This window comes from Poromitra crassiceps (assembly GCF_964638095.1).
Source record: "Poromitra crassiceps genome assembly, chromosome: 6".
NCBI lineage: Eukaryota > Metazoa > Chordata > Actinopteri > Beryciformes > Melamphaidae > Poromitra > Poromitra crassiceps.
The window spans coordinates 61,069,547-61,082,232 of NC_139627.1; the positions used below are offsets into that span (position 1 = coordinate 61,069,547).

Consider the following 12,686-nt stretch of genomic DNA (forward strand, 5'->3'; position numbering starts at 1 on the left):
AGAGCAAGTGTCCAAACGTCAGTGTTTGATCTGCACCTTATAATAAAACCATCTAAAGATGACCTGAGTGCTCCAGTATTCTCCTTCTGATGCTACTGTGGTTCCTCAACTGTTGAGCACCAGTCTCCGTCTTCCTAACTGTGGTTTAGCGCATGAACTTTCTCTAAATATATCCACTTTTGTTCAGAGTATATCTATAAACACATCTGCAAAATTTGGTGCTTGTATCACAAAAGGAATGATTGGTCTCATTATGTTGAGCTATGGCTGGCAGCCATTTTGGAAAATGGTCATAAAAACGCCAATCTGCAAAGCCCCAATATCCAGATGTCTTCTACATATATTAAGGGTTAGTAAACCCTATTATTTCTGTGCCAAATTTGGCACTTTTATCACAAAATGAACAATAACCGCACTAATATGCCTATAATGTGCACACATAATATAATGAAGTGACTAATTACTTTGTAAAAGTCCATATAATTGTGAATGACTATTTTTATTTGGTTCTCAGGCTTACTAGGATCTATACAGTATTATGTCTTGTATTGCATGTGGGTCCAATGGGATAGGAAATGTTGACAAATCGATGGTGGCCATTTTGAAAACTGTCTGCCACGGTCACCAGGGGGCAAATTTGCGATGGCCCAATATCCAGTTTTGTTCAGAATATATCTATGAACACATCTGTACAATTTGGTGCTTGTATCACAAAACGAAAGGGCTGATTATAAATACCTACTTATATTACATAATTGCCTCTGCATTATCATTATTGGTTTTAGTAAGAATTTGGCTCAGAGGAAGAATGACAGATTTCCTTGATGAACTAATGCTGCAGATTCATGATGCCGTAGCCTGGATGTCCAAATGAGATAGCATTGCAAAGCTAGGAAACGCCTGACTTTTTAAAACATAGGCTAATGGATAGGATTAGCGGTTCAACAGTTTTTTTTTTTTTTTTAACAGTTTAACAGTAGCCACAGGCAGCAGTCTTCATCTTTGAGGGTTAACACAGCATAGAATTGTGTTGTGCAAATTGTATTCTTTGCAAGCTCTCGCGGGCCACAGAAAATGAGGTGCTGGGCCGATTCGGCCCACGGGCCTGGATTTTGACACGTGGCTTAGCGCCTCCTTGGTTCCTCTTTGCCGTCTACATGCTGCCAGCCGCTGAGTAAAGTAGAGACAAAAACAGAAGTGAGCACACCCGGCCAGGCGGTTTCATTTGTCATTTATTGATGTTTTACCTTTAAAATCTTCACATTGAGTCAGTCTGGACTAAAGAACAGCAGAAACCTTATAGAGGATCAGGGGTGGGCAACTATTTTTCATGGGGGGCCACATGAGAAACCCAGATTGTTGCCGGGGGCCGAACAAATATTGTCATGCCGTAACCCATGGATGGGCAACTTTGATGAGAGGGCCACAAAAAAAATGTCCTCGCTACCAGATTTTGCTGAGGGCTGAACGGCGCCAGCGCCAAAAATTTGGGGCATTTGAAGCCAGGTTTAGAGGAATAACTCATTTTAAATTAACAATTGTGATGTCATTATTCAGTCTTAACCACCAATATTTGATCCTTTTTTCACTCCTATGTCACCACCTGCTCTCCCTGCAGGGCTTGAAATTAACTTTTTTCACCACCTGCCAATATGGCTGCTAGATTTTAAAGTTACCAGCCAATTAGAATTTCCACTAGCCGAAATGTTTTTCTTGAAATAAACCACAATATGAGTGGGTTAATTTAAGCACAAGTATCAGTAAGTGGCCCGGGATTCTCAAAGTCTGTGTTGAGGGTAACACAAGAATAAAAATGCACTCTTGAAGCTAAATAAATCCAAAACCAACAAGTTAATTATTTATATTTCTACTTCAATGTAGAACAGTTATTTCTTACACATGAGATTACTTTTAGCCTTTTAGTCATAAATATTATTGAAAGATATTCCATATTCCAGACTGAAATGCTATAACAGAAGAGTATTGGCCAGAATGACATGAACATTTGGACACTTATTCAGCGGGTATCTTGCATGTTGCGTTCAGGTACACTGTACATCTTTTTTTTTTTTGCAATTCCATCGCGGGCCACACAGGGGGCGCATGCGGCCCGCGGGCCGTATGTTGCCCATGTGTGATCTAAAGGGACGTTCCGCTCAAAACAATATCTCGACTGTCTGCTGCTGACAGCTTCCATGTTGGTTTAGTGACTTCAGAAACACATGAAGATGGGGGGGTACGGTGGCACAGCGGTAAGCGCTGTCGCCTCACAGCTAGAAGGTCCTGGGTTCGATTCCCACCTGGGACGCTGTGAGCACTGAAGGAGTGCGTGGCCATCCGCATATGCTCGAGTGCCCACCGCCCAGGTGGGGTCGTCAAAAGGGCCTTTCTGTGTGGAGTTTGCATGTTCTTCCCATGCCCCCTGGGGGTTTCCTTCATATAGGAACCCCACACCAAAACATGCAATATCCTGGTCGCTGAACTGGTGCCTCCTCTGCTCGTTAGGGGCACCTGTTCGGAGGGAGGGGAACTGGTTGGAATAGCGTGATCCTCCCACGTGCTATGTCCTACCGGTGAAGCTTCCCGTGTCATTAATGGGGGATAAAACTGGGATAATAAATCAGAGGGGGGGGAGAAACACAAAAGAAGATACAAGGTTTCCATCTGACAGCAGCAAAGCATCTTCACACTCAAACAAACAAGAAAACGGTCAGGAACAAAGAGTTTTGAGACTTGAATTGTTTCTGGTGACTTTGATGACTTCAATCAATCAATCAATCCATAGAGACAGTCCGCATGTGTGGGAACGCCCACAAAATGTTAAACGGCTGGCGCGCGAGTGGGGTAAAACCGCCCATATATCTCAATGGGCTGACTCACCAAAAGACGGTGCTGCGGCTCTAAACTACAGGTTTGGGGGTTCTAGAGCAGAACACAAGACGTCTGCTCAGATGTGCGTTTACTGCGGTGGTTAAATCCCCAATCGTGTCTGTCTGGGCTGGGCAATCAGCTAAATTCTAACTTTGCTGAATGGATAGAATGGGGGTTTTTACCCCACCCTGACCACGCCCCCAGCCAGGCTGAGCCAGCTAACCAGCGTCTATTGTGGGCGTTCCTAGAGCCTGTATGGGCGTACCCAGACATGCGGACTGTCTCTATTATATATAGCACCAAATCAGAACAAGAGATATCTCAAGGCGCTTGTGTTTTGGTGACTTGGGACTTGACTGACTTGTACTTTGATGACTTGAAAAGGTTTCTAAAGTCTTGAGATCTTGTGTTTGTGTAAATTTGTTTGCTTATTAAAAGGATCCATGGTAATCATTAATGACTAATCTAAATGACTTAGAATGAAAGTGATGAGATTTGTTCCGGCAGACGACTGAATTTAAATTCTCTTTTCTGAATTTGTATGGAATGATCGAATTCAATGAAGTTGAAACTGATAATAGAAATCAAACTCATGATGCTCTTACCAAGTTTTTATCCTATTAAAACCATATTACACTGAACAGTCATAGATATTTAGTTTTCTTTCAGATATTAAATTGAATTGAAGAAGCTGAGAACAAGACTGCTCCACAGAGAAGCTGCACAGCAAAGTCAAACAAGTGTCAGTTTCCAGAACTTCCAGGATCCAGGATGAAACTGCACACAGACGACCCGTTTCAGGACCCCGAGCCACAGAGACGAAGCTTTCCAACATACAACACTTTATATAACACAGGCTGTTTTCACACACAACTTTGGTTCCCAGCCGAACCAAAACAAGAAGCTAAGCTAACACGGACAGAGATAAGGAATGTTGTGCCTTCATGAAAACTAAGAGAAGCTTTTCAGGAGTCTGTGTGTGTGTGTGTGTGTGTGTGTGTGAGAGAGAGAGAGAGTCTGTGTCTCTGAGAGAGAGAGAGAGAGAGAGAGAGAGAGAGTGTGTGTCTGTGTGACAGAGATATAGAGAGAGTGTCTCTGAGTGTGTGTGTGTGTGTGTGTGTGTGTGTGTGTGTGTGTGTGTGTGAGAGAGAGAGAGTCTGTGTCTCAGAGAGAGAGAGTGTGTGTGTGAGAGAGAGAGAGAGTCTGTGTCTCTGAGAGAGAGAGAGTGTGTGTGAGAGAGAGAGTCTGTGTCTCAGAGAGAGAGAGAGAGAGTGTGTGTGTGTGTGTGTGTGTGACAGAGATATAGAGAGAGTGTCTCTGAGAGAGAGTGTGTGTGTGTGTGTGTGTGAGAGAGAGAGAGAGAGAGAGAGTCTGTGTCTCTGAGAGAGAGAGAGTGTGTCTGTGTGTTCAGCGTCTGCTGCTGTGGCGTCCACCTCCTTGTGCTCTGTCGCCACCGTGACTCGTCGATAACGTCACTTCCTCCAGGAAACTGAGTGAGAGAGAGAGAGAGAGAGAGATGATTAGCTATTCAGTTAATTAATTAATTAATTAATTCAATTAAATTAATTCATGTTAAAGGAGAATTTCACCTGGACCCTATTAAATAAATATAATAAATATAATTTTTTCATATCCTATTGTTCTTTAACTAATGTCAGCGGGAATTTTTGAAATTGCTGCAGTAATGACGAGGATCGCAGCTGCTTTGCGCACATGCCCCTCCTGCCACAGCAACCTGCCCACTAAACAAGCTTACTGTATTTTGGCAACAGACACCAGAGCATGTGAGCAGAGCGGAGCGGGGGGATTTTGGCTTGAGCGGGGAGCGGGGACCAGAGCGGTACCGGAGCGAAAGTTGGAGCGGCATCGATCACCCGCTCAGTACCGCTCAGTCCCGCTCCAACATGTTCGAACCAGAATGCATCGGTGCGTGGCCATGCACACGCCTACCATTTTCTTGCCATGCTGCTGCGAGATGACTCCACCCACAGTCCACAATGGAGTTCGTAAAGTACTTTAAAAAGATAACTGATAAGCAGTGTTGGGCTAGTTACTTTCAAAATGTAATATACTACATATTACTAGTTACTTTCATTTGAAAGTAATAAGTTACTTTACAATATTACTTTCTGTGTAGAGTAACTCGTTGCTTATTACACTACTTTTGCATTACTTTTACCAAAACAACAGCAGCAGCAGAATGACATCGCTGCCCCGGAACCATCCCGTAGAATAATTTCAACCGCCTTGAAGTCAGTGTAAACAATCCAAAATTCAAAATGTTATTCTTTTCCTTTGTTATTGTCCTCTAGAGTGGTTATTTGCATAAAAACACACTGTTTGATTAGGAAATTATTGTATCTTTATTTAAATAGGTGCATGATTAAAAAAAAAAAAACTCAATTTGTAATTTGAGTTACTTGAGAAAGTAACTGGTATAATATTACTGAAATCCTATAAGTAATAAGTTATATTACTAAGTTACTGCTAAAAGTAATATATTACATGTAATATGTTACTTTTGTAATGAGTTACCACCAACACTGCTGATAAGTCATACAGGTGCACTATCCCTATCCAAGGAGATGTGGAAGAGGAACAATGCGGCGACGTTGTCGCAGTGGGTAAAGATTCATTTTGGAATCTAAAAAGACACATTTCACAGAAACATGACAGCGTGCTGCGTGAACACGCCGGGAAGAAAACGAAAGGTAATTACGCCAGTTAAATAGGCCCCAATATAGCGTTAAAATAAAATAAAAATGTATCATGCAAAAAGTAGCCTATAATGTTAATTTAATTTCGGACCGTCTGAATATGTTTTATTTATAGAGAGCGAGGCGAACCAACAACAAGCAGAGAAAGAGAAGCGGAGATCTGAGAGTTTCTTCATTGCACACAAAGGCCCAACTGTGACAGCAGCGAGAAAAAGGGAGCTGGATATATCATTCTTCAAAATGATTTACATGGACTATACGAACCGCTAACTAAAGAAGAACGTGAAGGGATGCGACAGTTTGCCAGCGCTGCCCAACCAGGTTACACCCCCTCCCCCCTGCTACAGCACTGTGCGGGACACGCTGATGCCACACGCCCTGGAAGAAATGGAGGAGAAGCTGCGGGCGCTATTAGAAAAGGGTGATGGATTTGTCTTGTCAGCTGACATTTAGGACAAATAGGAGAGGGCACAGCTTCCTGGGCATCGTGGCCAGTTTCATTGACGGGACGTTCAAGGGGCACACTGTTCTGTTAGGCTGTGATCACATACAGGGTCAGGGGTCATGCCTATGTTCCCCGGGTTCTATGTTCCCCGCTCCTGCTAAAAAGGGTTCTATGTTCCCCGGGTCCTATGTTCCCCGCTCCCGAAAAAGGGTCCTATTTTCCCCGGGTCCTATGTTCCCCGCTCCCGAAAAAGGGTCCTATGTTCCCCGCTCGTATGCGTAAAGTCGGCGAGTGCAAACCACAATATCTCGAGGTTGTGAGACTTCATTGACAGACTGCATGAGGGAAAGCTCATGTGAAGTGAAGTGAAGTGAAGGATGAAGTGAAGTGAAGTGAAGTGAAGGATGTTTGTGGAGGCGTCCGGCGGTGCGCTACTCGCCGACTTTACGCATACGAGCGGGGAACATAGGACCCGGGGAACATAGGACCCTTTTTCGGGAGCGGGGAACATAGGACCCGGGGAACATAGGACCCTTTTTAGCAGGAGCGGGGAACATAGAACCCGGGGAACATAGGTACGCTCCCCAGGGTCACCATACCGCTGATCGCATTTACCAAAAGTATGTAAGTGTGCTGAAGAATTGGAACGTGCAACGACGTGTTATTCGTGTAGTGACTGACAGTGCAAGCAACATGGTCAAGGCGTTATATAATATAATTTATAAAACGGCTCTCTCAAATCAAGCAATCTGATTGGTTCACAGCCATTGTATAAATCCAGTAACCCACTCCAATAACCCATGGCCATGGGTTATTGAGTTGCCATGGCAACTCTTACTAAAAGCCTTTGGTTACCTCAAATGACAGTGTAGAAAAAACAAATGGCGGAGACAGCTGTCAGATCCTTGTGAATCGATCTTCGCTTATAACTTTACTAATACTTCGCAGAAAATTATGTTTTGTACAAGAATAGACGCGGGCTAATGTCTTCTTTGCAAAAAAAAGGCTGTTAACCCCACATTTAACCCCGTAACGTTAGTTGGTGTCGGGCTTTGCAGAAAAGCTCTCAGCTTCTCAGCAAGCGCTGAGAATGCAGCGCTGCGCTCGAGCTGCGTGTCGGGCTTTCCAGAAAGCTCTCAGCTTCTCAGCAAGCGCCAGGATTGGCCAATGTCAACTTCAGTCTCCAGAACGATCCAATCAAATCACCCGCACGTTCTTGCGGTCCCGCCTTACAGTAGTGTTTCAACTGACTCTATCAGAATGACATGCCAGTCGGACTTATAGTATTATTATTATTATTATATTATCATACTTGGAAACCGTTTTATAAAAGCAATATAGCACTCGAGCAGCGTGTGTTGTGGCATATATCCCGCTGCTCAGCAGTTATCCCACTCGGCCTGCGGCCTCGTGGGATAACAGCTGAACAGCGGGATATATTTGCCACAACACACTGGCTCTCATGCTATATTGCTTAATTATAAAACGGCTCTCTCAAATCAAGCAATCTGATTGGTTCACAGCCATTGTATAAATCCAATAACCCATGGCCATGGGTTATTGAGTTGCCATGGCAACTCTCTTACTAAAAGCCTTTGGTTACCTCAAATGACAGTGTAGAAAAAACAAATGGCGGAGACAGCTGTCAGATCCTTGTGAATCGATCTTCGCTTATAACTTTACTAATACTTCGCAGAAAATTATGTTTTGTACAAGAATAGACGCGGGCTAATGTCTTCTTTGCAAAAAAAAGGCTGTTAACCCCGCATTTAACCCCGTAACGTTAGTTGGTGTCGGGCTTTGCAGAAAGCACTCAGCTTCTCAGCAAGCGCTGAGAATGCAGCGCTGCGCTCGAGCTGCGTGTCGGGCTTTCCAGAAAGCTCTCAGCTTCTCAGCAAGCGCCAGGATTGGCCAATGTCAACTTCAGTCTCCAGAACGATCCAATCAAATCACCCGCACGTTCTTGCGGTCCCGCCTTACAGTAGTGTTTCAACTGACTCTATCAGAATGAATGCCAGTCGGAGTCGGACTTATAGTATTATTATTATTATTATATTATCATACTTGGAAACCGTTTTATAAAAGCAATATAGCACTCGAGCTGCGTGGTGGTGTGGCATATATCCCGCTGCTCAGCAGTTATCCCACTCGGCCTGCGGCCTCGTGGGATAACAGCTGATCAGCGGGATATATTCGCCACAACACACTGGCTCTCATGCTATATTGCTTAAATAATCCCTGGCCTGGAAGAGGCCGAGCCTGAGCCTGAAGTTGAGGAGGTGACAGCATCAGGTGCCGAGGATGAGGAAGAAGGACTAGAGCTCTCACAGGTCCAAGCGGAAGAAATAGCCACCAATGTACAAAATATGGTAAACTAGTATTTTACTGTGTCAAATCTACATCTGAGGTGCCCGATTCACATCCATCAACGAGCACGACAGCATCACTCATCTGTTAGTGAAAATAGGGCAGCTGGTCAAAAGTGTGCGCAAAAGCACCTTGAACACAGAGGAAACCGACCGACTCGGAGTGCGCCCCGCACCTGCTTGCACGACACGATGGAGCAGCCAACTGCGGACGATTCAGTCGGTGCTCCGGCTCTTCCAAAAAGACCCATTATGGCAAAACAAAATAAAATCTACCACACACCTTACCCTAAACTAAGTACAGCAGCTGACCCACCTAGCCAGTGTATTGTCACCCCTGGCAGACCTCACAGACAAAATGCAGAAGGAGCTGGGGAACCTCGGGAGGATCTTGCCTTCTGTGACAGAAATACAATCCCTCCTTAAAGGAACACTCTGCCCATTTTCAACCAGCTTTGTATCATTAGAACATCAGTAGTATATCAGAAAACTGTAAACGGTTTTGAAGTCTGTCATTTAATTTGACAGTTATTGAGTGTTAAAGTGTGGACCAGTGACATCACTGGTCCACACTAACTCAAATTAATAATTCATTAACTCAAATCAACTCTCAATAACTGTCAAACTATGCATCATTCATCTAGTTTGACAGTTATTGAGAGTTGATTTGAGTTAATGAGTTATTAATTTGAGTTAGTGTGGACCAGTGATGTCACTGGTCCACACTTTAACACTCAATAACTGTCAAATTAAATGACAGACTTCAAAACCGTTTACAGTTTTCTGATATACTACTGATGTTCTAATGATACAAAGCTGGTTGAAAATGGGCGGAGTGTTCCTTTAATAATACCACCGCTGCACTACCAATGGGAGTTGCTGCCTTTGCAGAAACGCTGGCCAATAATGTGTCAAGTCGCTACGCAAGGTATTATACCGATAAACACATTATCTTAGCGTCAGTGTTAGATCCCCGTTTCAAGACAGAGTGGATCATCCGGGATGATTCTGTATGCAACAAACTAGCAGAGATCCGTGACCTCCTCATCTTGGAAACGGAGGTGTGTAATGCTCCTCACGGGCCCGGCACCGTCACACCAGCTGAGACCGACACCACTGAATCCTGATCCAGACCCTGAAGCAAACAAGAGAGCTCGCCTGTTCGGCTCCTACTTCACCGAGCAGCAGGGAAGCTTAGCTGACGCCAAAGGCGAAGTTGAAAAGTACCTCTCCTCTCCCAGACAGAACCCGGACACTGAGGTTATTCCGTTTTGGAAAGAAAACTCCAAGGTCTTTCCGCGCTTGGCTAAAGTGGCTCGCACAGTGTTCAGCATCCCAAGCGGCTCAGTAAGCGCTGAAAGGGTGTTCTCTGCTGCCGGCATGAGTCTGAAGCCTCAAACGTTGTCCAAGCTTGTATTCCTGAAGGTGAACGCAAAACTAGGCGTACTGTAGTCTGTAAAGAAAGACTGTTATTTATTTGTATTTGTATTTATTTTAAATTGCACTTTATCTTAAATTGACAGAGATCATTTTATTTTATGCTACAAATATGTGCTATTGTGCATTAGGCCCATAGGATTAGGCCTTGCCGCCTTGGCCTAGTTTCATTTAGTTTTAAAACTTGGATGACTTGTGTTTTGTAGAGTACGGTAGACTATTTACTTCATTTTTATTTAGGCTATTTAGGCCTGTTATTGATGCATTTAACAGAGCTCATTTAATTTGATGCTACCCATATGTGCTATTGTGCATTAGGCCCATAGGATTAGGCCTTGGCCTAATAGTTAATTTAGTTTTAAAACTCGGATGACTTGTATTTTGTATTTTTCTTTTTAAATGTAGGCCTGTTATTGATGCATTTAACTTTAGAGATTACTTTATTATTTCAGCCCGTTCTCATTCCCAATCTAATCATTTTCCTTAGCCTATCTGACTGAGAGAAATACTACAGGCGATTAGGCTATAATGTGGGTTTGGCTGCTCAGTTAAAAACAACAATAAATAAATAAATAAATCAACAAATAAATCAACAAATAAATAAATAAATAGCATTGACTTGCATGCTTCTGCGTTAGTGCAGTGTGTTACTAAAATACTTTATTCTGTTGTTGTTTTTGGGAGGGGGGGGGACTTGATGCTGCTGCTGTGTGTTACTGTTAGGCAGCCTAAAAACAGAAGTTTGTTGAGGAGCTGGCCCTGCTGGTCGGTTACTTATTTTATTTAGCCTTCTATATTTTAGAAGCCTATTTTTATGTTTACATTTTCTCCGTTTCTGGGATAGTCGGACAAGTGAACATGAAGGAAGAGACTCATGGAACCCTGACTGAAGACGTTTGTTTATTCATGTAATTAAAAACATTTTCAATGATAGCCTGAGGAGTCTGACTGTTTTTAATCATTTACAAATGAAATAACCTTAAATTTGAGCTGAGTTGGTTCGTTGTCTGTGAGTGCGTTTACATGCACACAATAAACTGATAACTGGGAATAATCAGTTTATGGCAATAATCTGATTTCTGCGTTTACATGCACTTTAATAATCCGACAATAGGAGAAACCCGGGTTTACATGATTCAGTCAATTAGTCGGATTTCTCTCCAGAAAGGCGGCAGTAATTCTGCAATAAAACAACAGAATATAGTTGCAAAATGCAAAATCATATTTTCCTAATTTATTTGTCCAGCGCAGAGGATGGTTTAGGTGAAAATTAGGTTGTGTATCTCATCTACTTTACTAAAATTGGAATAAGCGTCGCTTTGGAAGTGCATCTGTCAATAATATTTCCAACTTTACCGAGCACACAGCACAGAGGCAGGCAGGTGAGGTGAATTAAGCACGTCAAATGTTCATGACCCACAACGTCTGTTGAATTGAAATACTGTAGCCTACCTGTCAGAAAACGGACAGAATTTGTCACGGATATTAACGTTATGTCTGTGTTGCGTTTTGAACGACTGAGTCTGTTGTCCATAGGCTACGTGTTTTTTTTAATCTGTCATCTGAAAAGAATCGTCATGCACAGATCACCTTGGACAGTCCAATGCGTTTTATTAATAAATTTGTATTTCTATTTGCAATCCGAGACAAATATTCGTCCTCTCCTGTAGAATATCGACATTTCAACATGATAGTGCAGTGCAGCAGCGGTGCCTGTTAGGGACACCGGCTCTGTGCGGGGAGAGAGAGCAGAGCTCCCCGCTCCGCTCAGCCAGGGGCTCCGTGCACTTTCATCTCGCCAAGCCGGCTGTGGTGCGCTGTGGCCGGGGGAGAGGGAGGAGAGAGGGGCCAGTGAGTGCAGCGCGTCTCTCCCTGCCTCTCACGCGCTCCTGTGCATCTCTCTCCCGCAACTCGTACATGCGCAGATATATAAACCCGAAAGAAACCCGGTTAAGGTGTAGCCTATACATGCAGAGAGAAGACCGATTATTGGGCAGAAACCTAGGTGTGTTTATCGGTTTTCTCATAACCCGTTTATGACCATAAACGGATAAAGCTTATCAGTTTATGCTGTTTACATGACCACTAGAATAATCAGGTAACTCCAGAAATCCGCTAATAAACAGTTTATTGGTGTGCATGTAAACGCACTCTGTGTGTTATGAAACTATACGCTATTATAGGCTATTGCTTTAAGGGATGCGGCCGCCGGCCGGTGAAGCCGACTCTGCTGTTATTTGTAGTAAGCAATGCATTAAAACGCCCTGGCTTTTCTTTATTTTTTATTTTTTTGGAGCGGAGCGGAGTGGTGAGTGGGAGCGGATGAAATCTTTGGGGAGCGGTCTGGAGCGGAGCGGCCCTGAGCGACAGAGCGGGTGGAAAGGACCGCTCTGGGAGCGACGAGCGGTAATTATCACCGCTCCGCTCACATGCTCTGACAGACACAGGATCAGATTGTTATTGTAAAGCCCCTTTTAGGTCTCTTTCACATATAAGCTGGTGGACTGGTGGCGATTCAGGGGGGTGAAGTTGCAACATTGTTGCGATTTTCATTTGGTCTGGTTCTCTTTCACACAGCAATTTGTCACAAGCAGCAAACTTTGTCACATGGTCGAAACAGTCACTCGTCTATTGGACAGAATAGAGAAGGGAAATCTCTCCTCTCTCCAGGAGGCTTCTTGCCTGGCTGAGGGCTGACTGAACAACACAAGTGAATCCGCAACACACAAACCATGGAGCAACACCACCTGCGATATTGGGACTTCTGGTTTTACTTTGGTGTTACTATCAAATAAATATTTGACAAGAATGTGCCCAATATGAGCAGCAGATGAGGCAGCAAGCTGTTGA

The 12,686-nt window shown here is 43.7% G+C and overlaps 1 protein-coding gene across 2 annotated transcripts in view; it reads right to left on the bottom strand.

Annotated features, from left to right (window-relative positions):
* Positions 1-3,302: 3,302 nt before the first annotated feature.
* Positions 3,303-12,686, bottom strand: part of vps45 (vacuolar protein sorting 45 homolog) — a 66,988-nt gene continuing 57,604 nt past the window's right edge. For both annotated transcript variants that reach the window (XM_083638021.1, XM_083638020.1), the window contains exon 17: positions 3,303-4,360. In XM_083638021.1, coding sequence (XP_083494147.1) covers positions 4,279-4,360 — 82 coding nt within the window. In that variant the 3' untranslated portion in view covers positions 3,303-4,278. The remainder of the gene's footprint in view (positions 4,361-12,686) is intronic.